At 40.2% G+C, this 23054-nt stretch overlaps 2 protein-coding genes across 3 annotated transcripts in view; one reads left to right on the plus strand and one right to left on the minus strand.

Moving 5' to 3' along the window:
• Positions 1–17753, plus strand: ANGEL2 (angel homolog 2). Its single transcript, XM_067293069.1, has 9 exons — positions 1–122; positions 1620–2053; positions 3656–3909; positions 5394–5463; positions 7508–7929; positions 8881–9007; positions 9651–9711; positions 14167–14330; positions 17254–17753. The coding sequence occupies exons 2-9, from the start codon at positions 1627–1629 to the stop codon at positions 17406–17408; spliced, it is 1680 nt and encodes a 559-aa protein (XP_067149170.1). The 5' UTR covers positions 1–122; positions 1620–1626; the 3' UTR covers positions 17409–17753.
• A 2290-nt stretch (positions 17754–20043) lies between these two features.
• VASH2 (vasohibin 2) overlaps positions 20044–23054 on the minus strand; it is a 40914-nt gene continuing 37903 nt past the window's right edge. Inside the window, exons 7-8 of one of the 2 annotated variants that reach the window (XM_067293070.1) lie at positions 22979–23041; positions 20044–22566 (exon numbers count right to left, since the gene is read on the minus strand). In XM_067293070.1, coding sequence (XP_067149171.1) covers positions 22497–22566; positions 22979–23041 — 133 coding nt within the window. In that variant the 3' untranslated portion in view covers positions 20044–22496. The remainder of the gene's footprint in view (positions 22567–22978; positions 23042–23054) is intronic. The other variant, XM_067293071.1, reaches the window with a different exon arrangement.

Here is a 23054-nt window from a genome sequence, read left to right on the forward strand (position 1 = left end):
GGAGCGCCGCGGAGGCGACGGGCGGAGCTGGCGCTGCCCTGGGATGACCCCCTTGGGGGGCGCCGGGGCTGCGCGGAGCGGCTAGCGGGGCCCCGAGCGGCCGGGCCCGGGCCCGCTGGGAGGTAACGGCGGCCGCGGCGGGGGGCGCTGGGCCCGGCGGCGGGCCCGGCACCGGCGGAGGCCCAGGCGGCCCCGTGCATGGGCTCCCCTGGGCCGGCGGGCGTTTAACGGCCATAAGTGACCGTTGGGTGTGAGGGGGCGGGGGCGCCCCGGGAGCAGAGCCCCCGCGGGGGCCCTCGCGCAGGCGTTGTTTGGCTGTAGGCGCTGAGGGGGGCGGTGGGGACTGACGGTCGTGTTTATTTAAAATAAGCCCCGTTGTTCGCAGCAGGGCAGCAGTTAGTAAGGTTAAGCGTAGGCTCGAGTTTTTCTTTGCGGCTTGTAGGTAACTGTAGGAAAGTACTTGTGTCACACTGTGCTTCTGAGAAGCCGCGCGTCAGAATTAAATCTTTCTGAAAACTTTTCCATAAACAAGTATTCCAAGAAGCCTTTGCAAAGAAGGTACCTCCTGCACTCAGCGTGCACCACTGTGTTGTAATGTGGTGGAGTGTGTTTTCGTAATGAGTTTATAGGACTACTCTAGTGCACAGTAGTGAAAACAGCTGTTTCAGGACAAGTTGGTTTTGCTCATATTTTTGGTTTTTACATATTTACCAGACTGCATGAAAACTAAGAGGCTGTGGCTTTCATTCAACTGGCCCATCTAGCTTTGACGGTTTTTGCTTGTGAGCTCCCGATAGGTGAAATATACCTTATTGTTTAACATATGAGGAAGCTGAGGCTGGGTGATGTCACTTAGCTTTTCTGGATCTTTGTTGAGAGTGGGGGGGGGAGCTCATTTTCATGGTTCTAGTTGCTAACCTGCATTTTTCCCACCTGGAAAACAGAACACAATTGGTAAAAGTTAAGAGTTGTATACACTGGTGTCAGCAAAGGAGACAGAGTTAGTACCCCCTATCTCCCTGTCTTGTGCTTTATTTAGCTGGCCTTCTGACCTGTGAAGTCAATGGCTTCTTAAATGCTCTTGTGACTTATTGAGGGAAAGTGATTTTCTGATTCTTTCAAATAGCCTTATAATAAAATTAATGCAGCATGCAAAAAAGACTTTTTGTAAAGGTTTTTCTGCTGAGCACTTGAAAGAGGAGCTTATTGATTTCAACAAGGCAGAGGGTAAATTGTAAACAGTTATTCAAACGGATGGAGTTTGAAAATTAAATGGCATTATTTGTAAAGCTGAAGGGAAAAGAAGTTACAAGATCAGTTTGCAAAGTCCCACTTTGCCGATCATTTAGGTAAAGGTTTAAACTTCTACACATTCCAATTATATTTGCAATACTAAATAAAAGGGTCATAATATATAATTGTATCTAAAAATCAGATTCTTATCCTGCGTAGCTGAGTGAAAACTATAGGAAAATAGTATCCATTATCTTGTACGGGTTAACTTGTAAGGAAAGAATGTCATTTATAAATCATAACCAAGGTGACTTGCATCCACAAACAGTGGGTTACAGGTAGATGTAGTTGCATTTAAGTAATAAAACCTATCCTTTCTTTAACAGACACTCCATGCTGCCCCGTCAAATGCAGAGGCTGGGCAGAGACTGGATTGTCCACTGGAATAGTTCTCAAGTATTTTCCTGGAACAGCCCATTTTCCAGCTGTCTGAGATGGGCTGGACAGTATCCCTGGGCCTCATTTCCACTTCCTGTTCCAGTTGATTTCCCAGCAAACTGGAGGTTGCCTCCATTTTTTGGACCTTGGAGACAATTTCAGAACTCAAATTGGCAGCTTGATAACTTCACACAGAATTGTTGCTTTCATCTATCTAATTCCAACATGAAATCTGAGGGAGAAGAACCATCTACAAAAAAGAGAAGACTCAGTGGCCAGCATGATACTTCAACTCCTGAAGAAGAAACAAGCAGCTCTAATCAGAAGGAAGTGTTGTGTCTTTCTGTAGCACAGAATGAAGAAAACCATACCAACAAGAGAGGTAAAAGATGTTGTTTGCTTGTTAATTTGTAATACTAAACACTTCTAACAAGTTACAAGCTATATTACGTGCATCTTTTGAGTTCCTGTTTTGCTTGGCAATAGAGGACATCCCTCTTGAGAGGGAGGGAGTGAGAGTGTTACAGTTTTGTATTGCTGTTTACTCTGTAAACTGTTTTCTTTGTGCTATCAAACAGTCTGTCAGAAAGAACAGTCAATTATGCATCATCTAGCACAAACTGAGATAATCCACAAAATGAATGCTAGATCACATGCCAGAGATTGCACAGTTGAGGAGTCCTGAGCTTGATTCAGACAGGTTCAGATTTTCTCCGGCATCTGTTCCCAGTTCAGATCTGTTAGCTCGTGAACTCTTCTTTTTAAAGCAAAAGATTCAGCTAAATTGCTTTCAGAGCTGACTTGGCCCTGGAAGTTGTATAGCTTAGTTCCTTTCACTATACCTGAGCTTATAAGCACTGCTGAACCTGAATTGGCTTCTTTCAGAGCCAATTGAGTTATCTGTGATCTAGATAACTGAGAATTAAGGGATAACTGAGACTTCATGTTGTTTGTTTTCAGTGTGATTTTTGTTTTGTTTTTACCGCTGTGCTTTGCCACAGGCATTTTAGCAAGTTTTGTACCATGACTGACAGAGCAACCAGCAAATGTACTTATCCAGGTAAATGCAATAAGAAGCATGAAGATGTCTACCCAGCTCTATAGCAGACTTCCATGAAACTTGGAAGTGTCTGCTTTAGCTTATTACCCATATAATCTTCCACAGAGCATCCAAATGTTTTACTGACTATTGTGGATATTAAGTTTTGTCTACTGTGGGGGGAAAAAAAATAGGGGGGCACAGTCACAATCAGGCCCTTCTTGCATAAATCACTTCCTTAACAAAATAAACTGGAAGTTGTATTGAGACTGAGAAGGGCAAATGCCATCAGCATCACAAAGGGATTTTTGGACACACATGCCCATAAAAATGAAGTTCCTGAAGGCACAGAAACCTCATATGTATCTTCAGGAACTGAAGGAAAGGAGGTTGCTTTGTCCTCTCTCAAACCCCTCGGCAAGTACATCTTGGTATGCCTTTGTCTGAGAGAGTGGTTAGTATTATAAACCTTCCTGGTTATCTTTTGTTTACGCGTTGTAAATGACAATAATTAAAGATACCTGCTGGGAAGCAGTGCAGCCTCTCTACCATTGTAAAAACACTATTTAAAGCCTTGCTATATTCATTACAAACGCTAGGTAAAGTCCTGAATAACCTGAGCACAGTGGTGAAATTTACTACCTGCTTGTCAGAGGAGACTGTACCTTTGGGTGTAAAAAGAAATACTCGGAGCAGATAGCAACAGCTATAGCTTCAGTCTGCTGCTGGTTGATAATGCGGATAACTGGACTTCAGTGATCTCTCAGATGATTTGAGGCATAGCCGGAAGTCATCTTTGATCATTAATTATATAATTGGAGAGGTTTTCGATTTGCTTAAGCAATTTGAAAGACAAATAGTCATCAGTAGAATGAGTTCTAAGAGCAGTAAGAAGTAATATAGCGTATTACATAACTTGTTTTCTGTTTCATGTGTTTTTAACAGGAGCAATCCAAAGGCACTGGGAATATTTTTGTCAGCACAGTAGAACAATGAAGATCTTTGAAAATAAAGCAACTGACCAAAGCAATAGAGAAAGTGAGGCAAAATTTGATTTTACAGTCATGTCCTACAATATCCTTTCACAGAATTTGTTAGAAGATAACTCCCACCTGTATAAGCACTGCAGGCAGCCCTTATTAATCTGGACATACAGATTTCCCAACATTCTACAAGAAATCAAACAATTGGATGCAGATGTGAGTATAAAATGAACACGTGGGTATTTCTCAAGAAACTGTAAATGGAGTAGCAAATTCTTGCTGGTTTTTATTTTAGTTTTATTTTAGTTTTAGTAAGCAGATGGTCTAGTGAATCCAGCTGAGCCTTTAGTTATGTCATGATTAAGTCGGTAGTTCTGATTTATACTTTTGTAATTAGTGTTTTCTACGTAATCTAAACTTACAGCAAACGCAACTGTAAAATATATACTGCTCATAGCTGCCTTCTATTTGTTCATAATTCCCCGGGATGGTCTTTTTGACATAACTTCGACAGTCTGCTGATACACTGTAACTTTTTTTATGTCAGAATACACTTTCTTTCCCAAGTCTTTTTCAGTCTGTGCCTAGAGTGCTTTTGAATAGAATGCTGTAAATAAGGCACTGAACAGAAGAACAACTGTATTTGTGTAGGCCAAAGGTCTGCCTAGTCTAGTGTCATGTTTTCAGCAGGAGCCAATGATGGATGCTTAGAGAAGGAGAACGGAGCATCTCTTGCCAGGATGGTCTCAGCTTCTGACACTGTACAGCTTAGGAACCTTGAGAGTTGAAGGCTGTGTCTTTTTCCTTAAGTTATAAGTTATTTAGTGTGAAGAAGAGGCACAAGACTGAATAGAACATCACTATTGGCAAATAATTATCTTGCACACCATGCTTTTGTGGAGGAATAATAGTATGCCTGTGCGCAGGAGGGTCAAATTAAGGCAACCGTCAGTGCTGGCATTTTTTAACTCGGAAGTGTGCAACTTTGTGACTTAATACTTCTTTAGGTACCATGTGTCAGTATATTCAGTGAATCAAAAGCCCCTTTCTAAAATCTGGCTGCTAATCCCTTAGAGCCATGTGTTAGACCAGATAATGGGGAATTTATAATCATGTGTGAATCCTTTGTTTGGAAGGCAGACAAACTAAAATGCTTTACCTACTCTTTTGATCATATAAGGTCTTGAGTGATAAGACTGCTATGTGGATCTCTGTTTCCTTATGATTAATGCTCACAGTTGAGAGAAATGCAACTGTTAGTAGCATCTCTTCCAGTGAGGCTCTGATCCAAAAGTGTTCCTCTTAGGCAATGTCTTCTCTCTTCCCCTGGTGCTCTTTATCATTTGGCTTATGATCAAGCTTGCTGTCCTTCTATACCAAAAACATGCTTCTAAACTCCTGCTTGTATCAGGGCTAGAAAAATACCTTTCTTTGTGCAGCTTTACATGGTTTTGTTAGTTAGTCTTGTTTCTCCAGGACACCTACTGTTAATAACAAAGTCAAGTCAATAAGCTTCTTGCTTCAGTCATTTTTCAGGCCAGTAAGAGTTTGGTGAATTTTTTTTACAGGATTGTGAAGGCAAAAAACTTCTGAAATCTCTTTTTAAAAAAAGGAAAAAAAAAAAAGACTTGACAACTGAGACATAAATTAATATTTTGATGTGCTTACTAATATATTTCAATTGTAAACTTTTGCCTTAGGTACTTTGTTTACAAGAAGTCCAAGAAGACCATTATAGAACAGAGATCAAGTCAAGTCTGGAGTCCCTGGGTATGATGAAACTCCATGACCAATACTTTGTCGTCATCCCCCGGTGCTTTTTTCCACAGAAAGAATCTCTTAGGTCATAGAATCAAGCCACCTCTATGCCATGCTACAGTACTGTATACTTCCTTTCATAAATTCATCAAACACTCTTGAAACTGCCTTAATATTTTCTCCCAGTACTCCTGTTGGATAGTTTCTCTGGAGTTCCTTTTTTATGGCTTGAAACCTTCAGATATCAGCACTAAATTTCATTCATGTTCAATTTATGTTCATTAGCATTTATATGAGTACTGTCGTTCAGCCTAAATAGCACGGTCCTTTTCTGTCTCCTATATGTATTTATGGTAAGGAACATGCATATAGGGGCGTGATTCCATGGCAATTTTAAACTGATCTAAATCTATTCTACCCTTCACCTCTTTTCAGTCCCAAGCCCAAGGCCTGATACTTGTCTGATGCCAGGACAAGGCAGTTCAAGGAACAGCATTGGACCAAATTTTTCCTTTCTTAGTTAATTGACAGTCTAGCTCCCAGAACTGGGTGTTTGTAAAGAAGGCAGTGTAATGCAGTACTGACTTAAATCAGCCTGACATGTTGTGAAACAAACGCTTAAGGCCAAGCTCCTGTGGGCAACTGAGCTTCCTGCTGCTAAAAAGGATGTGGAGCTCGCTGGAGCTCTTCCCCTTCCCCTCCCTTGCTCCCAGATGTATGCCCTGCCCCTTCTCTTGGGCTAGTTTTGGCACTCACTAGACCTTTACATTGTTTAAATCCACTAGCCCAGCAGAAAACTGTCCAGTCGCACTTTATTTTCCTGGGTTATTTTTCTGCAGGCTTTCTGAGCTAGAGTAGTTTATGGTAGCACACAAGTGGCAGGAGCATGTGGTCAGGAGCTGGGAGAAAAGAATAGGAATTCTCTGTTTTCTGAGCTCTGAAGTCAGCTCAGTCTGCTTCAGGGGGCTGTACTTTACGAATCCATATGACATGGGTCATGGAGAGGCCTTTTTTAAAAGGCAAAAACTAGATACTGTTGGAATAGATACTCGATTGGAATGCTTCGCGATAATATTCTTGAATATCTTGTTGAACTGTGGTAAAAACAGTTATAAACCTGGAATAAACTTCAATATGCAAGTCCACTTTTATGTGATTTGGTTGTTTTCCACATAAAGAAAAGTATGCCTGGTATCTTAAACTATTTAGACACTTAGACATCACAAAAGGTATTGGATCAATTTTACTGTAGTATTTAAACTGAAGTTAGAAAGAACAGGAAAGCGTCTTGTGTTGATTTTCCTTTTGGAATCATATTTTGAGGCCTTTTCTAATGGGTCAAATCTTAGTATGCAGGGATGGAATAAAGTGATTGCTAAGGTTACATGTTCATATATGAATTGTTAGTTACCTTAAATAATTTCTCATTTAAAGAATACAAGACTAAACAACTTTATAAAGGTGTTCAGAGTACTCTAGAAGTTCAGCTAAAAATGCAGAATATTAATTTGGACAGTTACTGTTAAACTGTTTCCCAGCTTGGGATGGCAGCTCAGTGCTGTGATGAAGCAACTTTCCTTTGAAAACAGGAGATAATGAAGATGATCCCAATCAAATTATAAGTGACAACTAGGTTTTCATACACTTTCTTTTTTATTGTGACTTGGATGTTTGGGGATTTTGTTTTTCTATCAGAAGCCATTAAATTTTAAGCATTTATTATAGGGAATTTGTGATGGATATTTTCTGAATTTTGTTTTATGAACGGTTCTCAGCTGTGTACATAGTCATGCCAAATAACTCCCATTGTAACTCATTTTTCCTCAAGCAATGTAAACATCTAAAAAATTTTACTGTGGAAGATGCAAAGGTCCATGATGGGCATCTGAAAAAGGGGATGTGAAGGGCACAGTGAACTTCCCTCAGTCTTTGTTATTTTAGACTAGGCATTGACTGCCAAAGGAGAAAAGTAGTATGAGGTTTTCCTAATTTTTTTTGAAAACTGATCTGTATTTATTGAATGGTATCTTAATGTTTTTAATTGTCTTTCTTGCAGGTTATCACTGTGAATACAAGATGAGGACAGGGAGAAAACCTGATGGCTGTGCTATTTGCTTCAAAACTTCCAAATTTAGTCTGATCTTATCAAGCCCTGTGGAATTTTTCCGCCATGATATTCCACTCTTGGACAGGGACAATGTTGGACTGGTGTTGCTTTTGCAGCCTAGATTTCACTGTAAAACTAATGCTGCAATCTGTATAGCCAATACACATCTGTTGTATAACCCAAGGCGAGGGGACATCAAACTGACCCAACTTGCCATGCTCCTGGCAGAAATTGCTAGTGTTGCCTGTCAGAAGGATGGTACTTTCTGTCCAATTATCATCTGTGGTGACTTCAATTCTGTTCCTGGTTCTCCACTGTACAGATTTATAAAAGAAGGAAAGTTAAATTATGAAGGACTTGCTATAGGAAAGGTAGGATATGCTTTTCATCTCTCACAAAAAAAGATTAAGGCTGATGGGAGAGGAAAATATTTAGTAGAGTGGTCTAGCACACCATAGATCAGCTTGTGGTTGTGTTTCCATTACGATATCCATCTTAGTGCCCTTTGTGCAAAGTGAAAGTTGCTGTGGAGTTAATAAAATAAGCCTGGGCCCATTAGCTGTGCCTTACAAAATGTTATGCCTGCTCCTGGCATTCTGAAATGAACAATTTGACAAACAAATTAATTGTTCTTGAAAGGTAATTATCCACAGGATGGTTATATCACTGTTCTTAAGTGTTACAGCTTTCAAGTAGGAGAAAATAACTACATAATCAAATACCCTACTGTGTTCTGTCTAGAAAGATTACTTTTTTTTTTATGAAGATAAACTTTGACTTACAGTGGTTAGAACTATTTTAAAAGCAGAAATATTAGATGCTGAACCTAAACTGTTTCAGGTTAGCTGTACCTTTTTGTAAGCTCTTGTATGTAGCTGTTGGAGATGTTAAATGCTATCCAATATAAAGCAACTGAAGCACATACAATGAGAAAATAAGAAAAAATAGCACCATTGATGTTTGTTGCTAGTGGGTAGTTGTTTCTAGCCCCACTTTGAGTTGACTTCCTCCCAGAAGAATATCATGAAGATAAAGTATTTGCTAGGGAGCTGTCTATACTCAGTCCTGTTATGTTGCTGAAAGTGTTCTTGGCAGTTTCTTAGCTTAGTGTCACAAGAATTATCCTGGACAATGGGGTAGCAAAGGGGTTGTAAATTAGGAGTATTTTGACAGAGATTTGATAAGTTGGTATAAAAGACTTACTCTAGGGAGATATTGTTTGTTCAAAGTGTTAAGCTTTACTGTACGAGAATGTCCAGTTCTTTCAGGTTTTTTTTTTAATCAGGTTTCCATCTGAAACAAGTTCGTATTGTTTTTCTTAGGTCTCTGGACAAGAACAGTTTCCAAGGGGACAAAGAATCTTATCTATTCCAATTTGGCCAAAAAAATTAGGTATTTCACAAAACTGTGTGTATGAAGTAAAACAGCAACGAAAAGAAGAAAATGCAGGTCAGTTTCTGGATTGACGAATTTTATGGTCCTTTGAAGACACCATTCAGGTTGCACTGAAAAATTGATTATCTTTTCTAGTAGAGGAAAATTGTTGGGGTGTGAAGTTATTTGTTTGCAAAAGCACTTGCAGATTCGAGTCTTTAAAAGATTAGCTAGTTAGAATTTACCCTTCAGAATCTGGTGCATAATATTGGAACTACTGTGCTTGCATAATGGAAGCCAGTTGTGATGTGACTGGGAAAAGAGAGATGGAGGAATGCAGCACGCAAGTAGTGTGAACCTACCTTATGCTTCAGTGTTTATGTATTATAGTGTGTGTATTCTATGGAACAAATGGGAAAAGCAAGTGATCCCTGTTCCCTTAGCTGCGTGTCTTTCCATCTTTCATCTATCTTTTTTTCTTTGACAGACAAAACAATTTAAAATGAATAGGAGGTAATTTGAAAGATTCTTTGAAGGCAATCTAACTAATGGAATAGAAGAATTTAATCTAGTTTTATGAATTGTATCTTGCCTGCTGCAAAAAATAAGTGTTTTTAAAGATATTATAGTAGGCTGTTCTTTTTCCTGTAGCTTTTCATCAGTGGTCTTAATCACAAGATACTTTAAAATCTGAAATGAACATGTTCTTATTTTGTAGGAGAAAAGATGACAGAAGCAAAATTGGACAACACTGAGGAGATTGTAATAGCATCTGAAAAGTATGTGTTGTGGGTAGAAAAGTAGAGTCACTTAGTTGGTTCCTAGTGTTTGAGTTTGGGGAGGTTTTTGTTTAGTTTTTAGACCAAGCTTGTATCTGATTCCAGGTATGGCTACAAGATGCCTATCCGACCCAGTCTGCCCATGTGGCAAAAGTTCATCTTCCACTCATGTGAAAAAGCTGATCAGATAGCTAGGACTGGAAATAGTTAAGAGTGTGTATTCTTGCAGGAACTTGCAGGCAATATCTCAAAATGCAGCGATGAGGTATTGGGGTACATTCCATCTGCCTGCTAGAGAATATTTCTGACATTTAGTAACTTCTTGCCCTAAGCAAGACATCTTGCTTTATAGGAATATTACAGGAAAGTTGTGAACTTCAGTCCATTTGCAGAAATCGTGTTATAAAAAGGCAGTATTGTCCAGCTGTTTAAATGTTGGCATTATCTCTGCCCTTTTTACTGTTTCTGAGATACTGCTTTTTGGAAGCTAATAAAATCCTAAAATGCAATATGAAATTTGGGTAAAGGAGGGAAGAGAACTGGGAAGAACAGAAAATCTTCCTTGTCAGGAGTTCTGTAGGAGAATTAAAATTCCTTGAATACCTGAAACTTGTAGTATTTTATAAGGAAAAAGATCTTTAACATTACTTAGGATTTGGTAGTACAACTCCTATTCAGATCAGAAAGTTTGCTTGTTAAACTGAAGGAAATGACTATCATTAGACTGCTGGGGCGGCATATGTGTTTGGTTTTTGAAAGGAAGGAATAATACATTTACATTTACCAAACTGGTAAAGGCATCTAAAGTAAGGCACATAAGAAGGAAATTGTGCTAACTATATATACATACACAATGCAGGCTCTAAGTTAGCCATTTCTACTCAGAAACGAGATCTTGGTGTCATTGTGGATAGTTCTGTTAAAACCTGTAGTGATTTCTGATGATCAGAAAGGCAAGTAATGGTCTTTCTGAGAAAAGAGTAGATAACATGTATGACTACAGCATAATGGTCTTGTATTGACTTTAGTAATGTGTGGCATAGTATGCTACATGTTGAACACTGCAATTTTGTTGACTCATCCTGAAAAGGATATAAAAGAGCAAGAATGATCAAAGTTATGGAACAGCTTCTATATGAACAGAGACTAAATGGACTTGGGTCTCCTGGCTTAGGAAAAAGACAACTGAGAGGGGATAAGCTGGTGGATAATCATTAAGGGGTGGGGGAACATGAATAAATATTGTTTGAGGGGAAAGCAGTGAATATACTGAAACTACTGAATCATCAAAAGAACTTGACAGGCGGTAAATATAAAACAGGCAAAAGATCTTCTCACTGTGGCAATTAACTAAAGTTAATTGCCGAAAGATGTTGTGGGAGTTTCTAAAAAGTAGTTAGGAAAGCTCACAGAAGGAAAGTTCATTGCACATCATTTAACAGATGTGGATGCAATGATTGTTGGCTAAGGAAATTGTGAACTGCAGGTTGCTGGAAGTTGGGATGGTCTCCTGTGACCAGTATTGCTGTACGCTTGTTCTTACTCCCTTTTAAGTATTTGCTGTTCTCAGGCTGTTAGGGCAGGTTGGATTGACTCAGTACAGCTGCACTTCTGATAACTGTATTAAAAAGGTCATCAAAATGTAAGATGCAGAAGCCCATGGAAGCTGTGATATGTATCCTTTGGCAGCAGAATCAGTTGAAAAGAACTCCTTATTCCCCAGCCACTTCCAGAGCAGAAATTGCCCCCCAAATTGTACCCAGTTGCATGTTTGTCTGCCTGTCCTCAGATAAGGCTGGGACATGCTGATTTTTCAAAGCAATACTTGTTTTTAACCAGGACATGTTGCAGATCAGGTTTAAAATGCAGCCATGCACTGAGAGACAGGTACAGCTGAGAAAGGGTGATTTGCAAAGCTGATGGGAACAAATGGCTGTGAGAGAGTTCTTTTGCTGAAATGTGCAATTCCACCTTTTGTGGCTGATTTGAAAGAAAACAGGTGAGATGAGATGGGCTGAACAGGAGGAGGAATAGACTGGCAGATTATGTGGAGAGACAAAATGGGACGAGGAAGGCTAAGGCCCGTTTGGAATTAAATCTGGCTAGAGATGTCAAGGACAACAAGAAGGGCTTCTTCAAATACATCAGCAGCAAGAGGAAGACTAGGGAAAATGTGGGCCCTTTGCTGAATGGGGTGGGTGCCCTGGTGACGAAGGATGCAGAGAAGGCAGAGTTACTGAATGCCTTCTTTGCTTCAGTCTTTACTGGTCAGGCCAGCCCTCAGGAACCCCAGACCCTGGAGGCAAGAGAGAAAGTCTGGAGAGAGGAAGACTTTCCCTTGGTGGAGGAGGAGTGGGTTAGAGATCATTTAAGCAAACTTGACACCCACAAATCCATGGGCCCTGATGGGATGCACCCACGAGTGCTGAGGGAGCTGGCGGACATTATTGCTAAGCCACTCTCCATCATCTTTGAAAGGTCATGGAGAACAGGAGAGGTGCCCGAGGACTGGAAGAAAGCCAATGTCACCCCAGTCTTTAAAAAGGGCAAGAAGGAGGACCCAGGGAACTACAGGCCAGTCAGCCTCACCTCCATCCCTGGAAAGGTGATGGAGCAGCTCATCCTGGAAGCCATCTCCACGCATGTGGAGGAAAAGAAGGTGATCAGGAGTAGTCAGCATGGCTTCACCAAGGGGAAATCATGCCTAACCAATCTGATAGCCTTCTATGATGGAATGACTGGCTGGGTAGATGAGGGGAGAGCAGTGGATGTTGTCTACCTAGACTTCAGCAAGGCTTTTGACACTGTCTCCCATAGCATCCTCATAGACAAGCTCAGGAAGTGTGGGTTAGATGAGTGGACAGTGAGGTGGATTGAGAACTGGCTGAATGGCAGAGCTCAGAGAGTTGTGCTCAGTGGCACAGAGTCTAGTTGGAGGCCTGTAGCTAGCGGTGTCCCCCAGGGGTCAGTCCTGGGTCCAGTCTTGTTCAACTTCTTCATCAATGACCTGGATGAAGGCACAGAGTGCACCCTCAGCAAGTTTGCTGACGATACAAAACTGGGAGGAGTGGCCGATACGCCAGAGGGCTGTGCTGCCATTCAAAGAGACTTGGACAGGCTGGAGAGGTGGGCAGAGAGGAACCTCATGAAATTCAACAAAGGGAAGTGCAGGGTCCTGCACCTGGGGAGGAATAACCCCATGCAGCAGTACAGGTTGGGGGTTGACCTGCTGGAAAGCAGCTCTGCTGAGAAGGACCTGGGAGTGCTGGTGGACACCAAGTTAAGCATGAGGCAGCAATGTGCCCTTGTGGCCAAGAAGGCCAATGGTATCCTGGGCTGCATCAGAAAGAGTGTTGCCAGCAGGTCGAGGGAGGTGATTCTCCCCCTCTACTCAGCCCTGGTGAGGCCACATCTGGAGTACTGTGTCCAGTTCTGGGCTCCCCAGTACAAGAGGGATGTGGCACTACTGGAGCAAGTCCAGCGAAGGGCCACAAAGATGATTAGGGGACTGGAGCATCTCTCTTATGAGGAAAGGCTGAGAGAGCTTGGCCTGTTTAGCTTGGAGAAGAGAAGGCTGAGAGGAGATCTTATCAATGTGTACAAGTATCTGAAGGGAGGGTGTCGAGAGGATGGGGCCAGACTCTTTTCAGTGGTGCCGAGCGACAGGACGCGAGGCAATGGGCACAAACTGAAACACAGACACTTCCATCTTAACATGAGGAAAAACTTTTTCACTGTGAGGGTGACAGAGCACTGGAACAGGTTGCCCCGAGAGGTGGTGGAGTCTCCTTCTCTGGAGATATTCAAAATGCGCCTGGATGCAATCCTGTGCAATGTGCTCTAGGTGACCCTGCTTGAGCAGGGGGGTTGGACTAGATGATCTCCAGAGGTCCCTTCCAACCTCAGTGATTCTGTGATTCTGTGATTCTGTGAGCCTGAGCAGAGGAGAAAAGATTAGGCATAGCCATCTGGAAAACACTTGATACTTCTGGTTTAAAAAAACAAACAAAACCTTAATTTTCCTATATGCTGAAGGACCAAGTTAGATGAGTTCAGGATTTGTCCCTTTCATATAAGCTCTTCTGATGGATGCTTCTACCAGTGTGCCAGGGAGAGATTGCTGAATGAGGACACATGCGAAATCTTGCAAAGTATAGATGGAGGTGAAGGCTCTGTATATTTAAAGTGTCAGTTTATCTAGTTTTGATAGGCTGTTAGGTATCTGCTACTTACTTTTTGCAAAGCTGTCTGCATTTTACCTTCAGAAGTTTAGGCCCCTAACACACAAGGTGATGGGATTGAGTGCAAGAGAGAAACACGTATTTAAAAATTAGTTTGCATATCCAGATTACTGATTTTGTTTGTAGCCAGAAACTTTTCAGTGTTCCTTTATTGCTTATTCTCTTTCTAGCAAATACAAGGAAGCAAAATCCTCTTTTTTTGATTCCTGTTTAGGTTGTCTTCAAAATTACAGCACCATTTTAAACTATCTTCAGTGTATTCTCATTACTTCCCTGAAACTGGGATGCCGGAAGTAACAACCTGTCACTCCCGAAGTGCTGTCACTGTGGATTATATTTTCTTTTCTGCAGCAAATGATGATATTGCTGCCCAGCCAGGTAAGGAAACCTTCTTTAAGTATTTTCAGGAACGTTTAAGGGGAACATTCAGAATCTGTTCAAAGGGAAATGTGATAATTTCATCAAGTACCTCAGAGGTTCGTGGTGGTACTTTGAATGTTAGCTGTTATCTGAGAAATGTAGTTGGGCTTTCTTGTTTGCCCCACACAGGGGGCACCTCTGTCACCTAATGAGACATTTTTGTAGTTGTCATCTCAGCATGGAGGCTGAGAACTGAGGCTGCAGATAAGTAGTAATCTAAGTTGCGCCTGGGAAACGTTATTCAGTAGTAATTCATAGGTGACCTTAGTGGCCAGACCTATGACAAAGCTGTATTTCCTATCATTTAATCAACAAAATGGTGAGCATCAACTTACGATGTACATTAAAGCTGATAAATGGCCAGTTTATTAGGAAGTTACTTTTCAGATAAGCTTGATAAGATGTTTGTCAAGTAAATGATCTCTGTGGCCTCTGCTCCGAGAGCAGTCACTTGTACACGCCTGGTTGTCACTCTCTGGTTGCAGTTGCAACTAAAGCTCACCAGATGGTGCAAGAAAGACATGGTACCTTTGAGGGTGTATTTCTTGATGGGTAGCACATGTTAGCAGTGAAGCCTGATATCCTTTACAGCATTTGTGCTCTTAGTGTGGGTACTCCTGAGCAGTAGACTTCCATGTTGTAGTTAGTCATGTGTTTATCCTGTCTTCAAAGGTCATTGCACAGTGCAGGGTTATCGGAGAAGTGGCTCTGCAGAAATCATAACAAAGAAACCTGGATTTCACTTCTGCTCTCTGTGCAGTTTTCAGTTGTGATCTTTGCAAATTGACACTGATTGTTTTCATTATGTGAAATGAGAATACTGTCTTCCTCTGTCATACCGTGGGTCATAGACTGTTAAAATTCTTTGAACCAATGCATGAAAGCTTTACTAGTCATGCACAGCAAATGAGCTTAGTGCAAAATGTGGAATAAAAAGCTTCAAAATACAGAAATAAAAGCTTTGACTGAAAAACTAAGAGGTGAGAAGTGTCTGAACGCCTTCTGACTTCTGCGTGATTTAAGGGAGTGCAGTACCTTGGAATATTGAATCTGAATTCACCTGCTTATGTATGTTGTTGCAGTATTATTGCTCCAGCAGTGTTAAAGCTGCATGTGTGTGTGGTTGTGTGGTGTTTTATGTTTTGTTTTTGTTTTTTTTAACAGGAAGAACAAGTTGAGCCTCTGCTGCATGTGTTTTTTCAAATAGATTTTTCACCCTAGGTTTGAGCATAGAATTGGAGTAAACTTGAATTCTCCAAGTTTTTTAGTTTTCATTCATCAGGTTTTTAGAAACTAACTTAATCATTGGGCTTTTCAGTTTTCTGATGCTTTGGGCTTCTCTAGCATACAAATTGTTCAAACTCCAAAGTGAGTACAAATAAGTATTTGATGTGGTATGAGGCTGACTGATCACTTTTTCTGCATTGAGGCCTTTTTTTTTTTTTTTTTTTTTTTTTTGAATGCTCTCATGCTTTGGTCTGCATTATATTCAGGCAAGCATTTGGTTTGTTATTCAGGATTTGCTGTGAAAACAGGGTTCAGTAGCTACCTGAGTCCTGCAGGACTCAATTTTGCTGCATTAATCATCACAGGCAGAGCAAACTCTCTGTAGCAACAAACTGTTGCTTTGTAGACATGCAGGTGCTGTGCTAAATGATAAATTTGGCTCAAGAGTTGGGCAGGCCTGTGCTCTAGAGCTGTCCAGGCATCTTTGCAGTAAGTAGGCTCTTTTTCAAAGCAGCAGTAGCAGCTGCTGGCCTGTTAGAGGTCTCAAAAGCTGGCAGTTGGCAAAGGAGTGAAGCGGCTGAACTATCATCTGAGGGGTTTCATGGTTACTAGGAAATCTTCTGACTACCTGCTGGGAAGCCGGTACTGAAGACACCCAGCCAGGAAGTTCTGAAATTGCTGATTACTTTGATACAGAAAGAAGCTTTGGTCGAAGTTCCAGCTGCTGTTTATGTTGTTCCCTAATGCACTCAACCTGCTCAGTAGCATCTCTGCTCTCTGAAAGCAATAGCTAGTGCTGCTGAATAGTCTACATTTCTTGAGCTGCATACTCGAATGAGAAGTTTGACACATTATGGAAGGATCTTGTTCTTGATGGAAGTTCTTGAGCTGGAAAAAAAAGTTTACTCTTTGCTGATGCTGCTTTTCGCTTTTTTTTAATGAGGACACAAATTTTATGTGTACTGTAATAATAATAGTAAGGAGTAATAATAGTAATGCTGTCAATCATCTTCCCCTCTTTCATGAACATGGCGTGTTTTTTCTTCAGGCCATTACAGAAGCAGGTAGCAGAAAAAATTGGAGGAAGATCCATTTCTTATGGTGAAGAACTAGGTAGGGAAGTGCCAGAAAGCTTTTGTTCTTGTAAGCAAGAGTTGCAGTATGACCTGCCTGGTGGAGAAGTGTATGCTTGAAGATAAAGAAATAGAATATGTTATGTGAAACAGTGACTCTCAAAGATCCCTAGTTTTGCAAGCTTCAACTTTGTTTAGCCATGCTGTCTTGTTAGACTATAGGACTGGACTGTGCGAGTCTTGAGTTTCAGGCTCCCCCCCCCGCCCCCAAAGGCACTGGCAATGGAGTAATAATGGGCAAATTCCTTTCCCTTTCTACCTCAATTTATCCCTGTCAAAATAGGGGGATATGGTGTCTTTCTGAGCACTTTAAGCTCTGTTCATTAGAAGTCCTACTTAGAAACAAAAGAAATAAAATTCAGGAATTTGCACACTACTGGTGATTTTGTATATCACACTAATGACTTCAGATCATTTCTGCCATACTGTAGTCCTTTTCCTGCATAGCTATGAATGTTTTTTTTTTGTTTTTTTTGTTTTTTTAGCCCACACTAATGAATATATTTTCACTTTTTTATCAGGAGCAGAGGATTCTTTCAATGGAGGTCTGAAACTTCTTGGTAGGCTGGCACTTCTAACAGAGCAAGATCTTTGGACTGTTAATGGTCTTCCTAATGAAAATAACTCTTCTGACCACCTGCCATTGCTAGCAGAGTTCAGACTTGTTGAACGGTAATACCCAAAGGATTTTTTATATAGCTGAAGTTTCCTTCACTATCTCTCTTCATGTCATTTTAAAAAATTATTTCAAGCACTGCTGGTCCGGTTTTAATGTGTTTGCCTGCATGCTGATTTGTTAGCGTTGTGTAAAGTAGACTTTTTAAAGAGACACTTTTTTTTTTTAAAGTTGTTTAAATTACTTTTCAAAGTCCTTAAAGCGAAAAGAAAAGAGTTTACATTAGCTTCCTCTTTTTGAAAATGGAAAACATCTGTGCCAGTCTCAAAATGGCATTATTTTTCACAAAGATGCTGTAAATGGTTTTTATTGTAAATTGCAGTAAAACTGATTATTCTCTAAGAACTGTGTGTTTCTTGAAGCAAAGGGGAGTGAGTTTGTGTGCATGCCACACTTTATAATGAGCTGAAAGCAATGTTTTATTACAAAGTTGCTCTATCTAAATACTTCTGCAAAGGGATTTCCTCAATTACCTAGAATGGAGCCAGTGCAGAGGCTGCAAGATTGGACTTTCACCGGAAGAAGATATTTTTGCAGTAAGGCAAATATTTATGCTTGAAAAGGTTATTTCTTAAACTCCCAAAAGCCTAAGTACTGGTAATATCCACTGGAATCTTTTAAAGCATACCTGAAATAAAACCAAAGTTATTGGGCATGCAGCATTATAACAAATCAACTAAATTTCTTACTTAAATGATTTTTTTTTTTCTTTCTATAAGTAAGTCCTACATTTTGAGGCTTCAGATATGTTGAATGAGTAGGGAAAGGCTTTTTTCCATTTAGTTGTTTAAAAAAAAAATCAAGTTGTGTATTCAGAGGAGAGCTCTTCTGAGGTATTAAATATTCAAGATTTTATATTCATTTTCATAATGCATTGATAAACATCCTCTGTGAAATTGGCAGTCGTCTATTATTTTAAGTCTGAGTAAGAAACTAGTTGAGTGGGGTTACAAGTCTTGTAACTTGGTCAAACTACATATGGACAGCTGTGTAAAACTAACTTATAGAAATGTATAGAATTGTCTTGCTATCATGGTGCTGGAAAAACTGATCCTTGTTCTTGAAATCACACTCACCTGAGCCACTCTATCCAGAAACTTCTGTTTGTTCTACTTTTCCAGTCTCAGGTTCTGATTTTTCATCTTTGTTTCCCTTTTCTGACAGAATTATTACAGGGGTTATTTTGTGTGTGGAGAATAAAGCAAGAAGCCTAGTGATGGTAATCACAAACCAGTTGAATTGAAAAGGTACTTCAGTGTCAGACTGAAAAATCTGACTACCAAACCATTCAGCTTAAATTGCTTGGAATCTGGGAAGGGAGTATTTTTCTTGTAACTAATTGTGCCTGGGGACTCTTCCCTCTACCTGGTCAGATTCACACTGAAGATGATGACTGGACTCAGTCCAGTCCAGTTCAATACTGGACTCGAGTTAGAACTTTAAACCAAACATGCTCAAAGCTGGAGCTGGTAGATGCAAACATACTTCCCAAGATGCAACATGCGCCTGTAAGTACTGGTTACAACTAAAAAGTGTCCAGTTGTGGAAACACTTGTGCTTGTGTCAAGAGCAAGGGCATTTGCTTGCCAGAGGGCCTGCAATGTCATCCTCATTGCAGAAACAGGTGAGACAGCTGCTGTGCCAGAGCACTGCTGGCAAAGAGGTGGTTGCTTACTCATTGGGTGTCTGTGCTATGTCCTGGCCTTGGGCAACTGAATGGGGGAAGGAGGGTAGTAAAGAAGTCTTGCTTTTTAGAATTGAGTCTCTTGACTGGAACATCACTTGTTCAAAGAGTTCAGACAGGTGTTTGTCTAAAGCCTTATTCCTCCAAAGTAGTTTTCACATTGGTTCTAGCCTCTTTTACAGAGAGAAGTATGTATGTAGGCCAGTAAACACCTAGTTATAAACAGTGCCAGCTTGAATCTTTACACTAATTTAAAAGCAAAAGTTTTGGACTTGCTGACTGATGGTTTTCATATTTGGCTTATACTCAACTATTCAGCAGTGTCCCTGTCACATTTTAAAGTGGCCAAATTCCTCAAGGTGTTAAAGATGACCAGCAGGGAAATGGGGATATATTTTCATGAAGTTATCACATAAAACAGTTAAAGCAGTAAGGTATTTGCTCTGTTTCATTAGTGTGTGTTATTAGTGAAGGACCATAATTACTTCCTTCCCTTTACAAAAGGGAACTGTCACTTAGTGTTCCCCTCCCTTCCCTATTTTGATGGCAATACATGAGGGATTAGGATCAAGGCTCTACTGACAGGAAAAGCAATAGCAGCTTGACATGATGCAGTAATCAGTGCTGCCACCAGTTTAATGATGATTATTGTTCCATAAGAATGTATTTTCAGGGGTTAAGAGACTTGTTTCAGTTTTTATTAGCATAACCCATTAATGCTTAGCTATACTGTGTGATCTCTAAGAGCTTAAAGTTTAGAGATTACTTATCTACTATTGTACAAAGGTGGGTATTTAACAATCTTAAGAAGTGCTTCAGTTGATTCCCATTTGTCATGTGTCTTGATTCAAGACTGCAGGCTAAAGAAACAATGTAGATTTTTCTGGAACATCACGATCTGGACAATGATGTGTAACATCCAGTGTTAAACAAGACCAAAAAAAACTTAAGTCATTTAAAAAAAAGACTACCATGATAGTTTATTAAAGTTTCATGCTGTGTATAAACATACAAGTTGAGGGGGGGGGGAAGCAAAACCAATCATGCACAGGTTTTTCTATACTACTTGAGCATGCTGCAGTGAGCTAGAAAAAAGTCACTAGAACCACAGTTAAACCAAATGCCATCATAAGCAAACTTCAAGAGAATATTTCAGCTGAACTTCAAAACAAGAACCACCTCCTAAAGCAGTCTGTCTGCTCTACAGCTTAGAAAAGTTTCAGTATAAGTTAGAGGTTCAGAGAGAATAGTTCAAATTGCTCTGGACACTGGTAAAAACTATATACCAACCACCATTACTTGAGTTGAAGAGAAGTAAACCATGGTTTCATAGAAAAAACTTGCATCAGATAACCTGGTGCTACAGCTATCATTTATCACAATTTAACAGTTTTCCACATCATTTTACCCATGAGAAATCTACAGGATACATGAAAAATTTGTTTAGGTCACAAAACACTGAGCAGCACAAAGGTTAAAACTGAAACTCTGCAGCTAATGTCAAATTACACAACAAGAATTTCTATCAAAAGAATATTTCCTTCTATTCCTCAACTTCACTCCTGACCCAAAAAATTCTCATTGTGAGCATAGGAGTGAGAAAGGTTAGGGGAAGAGAGATGGGAAAGGCCTCCCTGTAATTGATAAAATAATCTTGTATAAAGAAGGGTAATAGGTTTGAAAAGTCTGCTCTCTAGTTTGTTCTTCTAAAGCCTAATTACTGGAAAGTGTTTTACAGTTTGTAAAAAGTTACTGGCTCTGTCTTGTCTTCCTGTCCTAGGTAAATGAGAGTCATTGAATTCTCTGAGCAATAAGGTCTTTACTACATGCAATCATCTCCTCCTGTGTTCACCTCATCTTTGGTTGATCCAAGGAGTGTTCCAGGAGCTTAAATCATTCATTCTGAGCAAGCATTATTGTCACTGCTTCATGATGCCCTATCTTCTCAGAGATTCCAATAAATAAGAGCCCAGGAGGGGAGGTACCATCTCATCTATAAGCATAGCACAAAGTGTAGAGGCTGGACTTTCAGAATAATCCAGTTTCCATTTAGGCACCTACTGAAATATTTTCAGGAATACGTTTCCAGAGAACTTCCTTAATGGGAATGGTGGACCCCAATAACAGTCTTGCCCTGTCACTTAAAAAAAACACTGCCTTCATCCCAGCCTTACAACAAAAGGACAGAGTAGGGAGGAAGCAGACAAACTTGAGTTGTAGCTGTTTCTGAGACGTGATTTGTTTTATTGCTGAACTTGTTCCAATACAAATTTCCTTTTCGGGTCTGACTAAAGAAGTGTTGTTATAATGCATATAGAAGAACTCCCTGAAGTAAGCATGGTGGAAACATAACTTCAGTCTGTGATGTCTGATCTTAATATAAGATGTCAAGGCATCACTCATTTGAGACTGCTCAGCCTTTCAAAGACAAGGTTCCAAGTTACACACAAATATTGAAAGAAAAGTGTAAAGACTCAAGTTAGCAGTTCTGACATTTTTTCCATTATTCCAAGAACATATAAAAGAAAAACTGGTACTACAATGTGAAGCCTTGTCTCTACAAAACAGCAGTCTCCACGTTTTGTGCTTCAGCAATGTAGTTTAGAAAGACTAAAAGCTTTTGACAAAGTGTAAAAAAACTATGAAAGTTTAAAAAAAATTATTGGTCAGTTATCATCATTTAAAAAAACAACAAAATCTCTTCTTTTCTATAATAAGATGTCAGTGTTTAATAATATGCAAGTGTATTCTTATACCTTGACCTCTTTCTGCAACATGCATAAAATAGTAATACAGGTGGCAGAGCACATCCAGTGCTGTTTTAATACTACAAGAAATGCTGGGAGACAGTACAAATTAGTTACAAAAGAATAATACTGACAGTTTTGCATATCCATTAAGTTTAGTGAGGTAATGTTGACACTTCAAAAACTCACGCCACTTCTGCACTGCTTGTTTTTATTGCTGAATTAATACTGAACGTGATTTTTTTTTTTAAAAAACACACTGCACCTCAGCACATCTTAACACTAAGAAGAATGATTTCATAATCATCCCAGTGCTACCACCCAGCACAGTGCCCAAATTCAATTAAAACTTAAACAAAGAAATTATACTTAAAGAAACCCATGTACCACTGGAGTCACCTCCTACATGATGGAGAAAAAAAAAACATCTCCTGGTGAACATAATTTTAGGTTCTCTTCACTGATGCCATTTCCATGAATTGAAAGAAAATAAATATTGCCACCAAAAAAAAGTTTCCTGTGTTCTATTTTCTAGTTCGACTTTAATTTAAAGTCCATGAGCTAATAAATAGTCCCATTCCTTCTTCCTTCCAATGGAGTGCAGGTAAAGTGCAGCAGGAAGCACCAAGGAAGCCCTCTGTCCAGCCTATGGCTTTGCTAGATGCGGAGCTGATAGCCCACCTCGTTGAGCGTAGCCAGATCTGCTTGCTTGTCCACCACCGCAGGCCTGCAAGCAAAGGACAAAAGAGGGAGCTGCTCAACAGCAATTTGACACCGCTGTGCAGGCATTAATAGTGCACTTGTAAGACCAGGACCAGTTTACATCAAAATAGGACTGCATAGATCTAAGTTTCTCATCACAAGCACAGTCTTCCTGAATTTCCATCATGTAAACAAGCATTTCATGAGCTAGTCATGTAGGTTCCCTCTGAAGCCAAGCACCCGCAAAGAACAAGTCATCCCATCTGAAGGTAGGTGAACTAAGACTGGGAGTGCCCTCCCTCTCTGACTTGAGAGAGGGCCTAAGGCTAAAACTAGACACATCCCGCTCTTCAGCTAGCCCAGAACAGGACTCCAGCTTTTAGAATAAAATAAACACTGTTGGGAGAAGCTGAAAACAAGCCAGCAAGGCCTCTTACATGGTCACAGTTTGATGTCCCTCTGACCCTGCCGTTTCCTCTTGGTTAGGTCTGTGTGAAGGTCTAGAGCCAGCCA

This window comes from Apteryx mantelli, chromosome 3, assembly GCF_036417845.1.
Source record: "Apteryx mantelli isolate bAptMan1 chromosome 3, bAptMan1.hap1, whole genome shotgun sequence".
Classification (NCBI taxonomy): domain Eukaryota; kingdom Metazoa; phylum Chordata; class Aves; order Apterygiformes; family Apterygidae; genus Apteryx; species Apteryx mantelli.

What these genes read in the sequence shown, in the direction of transcription:
- ANGEL2 (XM_067293069.1), top strand. Translation starts at nt 1,627, where the DNA reads ATGCTGCCCCGTCAAATGCAGAGGCTGGGCAGAGACTGGATTGTCCAC. An exon ending in TCAAACAATTGGATGCAGAT is followed by an intron (nt 3,910 to 5,393) that starts GTGAGTATAAAA and finishes CTTTTGCCTTAG; the next exon opens with GTACTTTGTTTACAAGAAGT. An exon ending in ATTGTAATAGCATCTGAAAA is followed by an intron (nt 9,712 to 14,166) that starts GTATGTGTTGTG and finishes ATTCCTGTTTAG; the next exon opens with GTTGTCTTCAAAATTACAGC.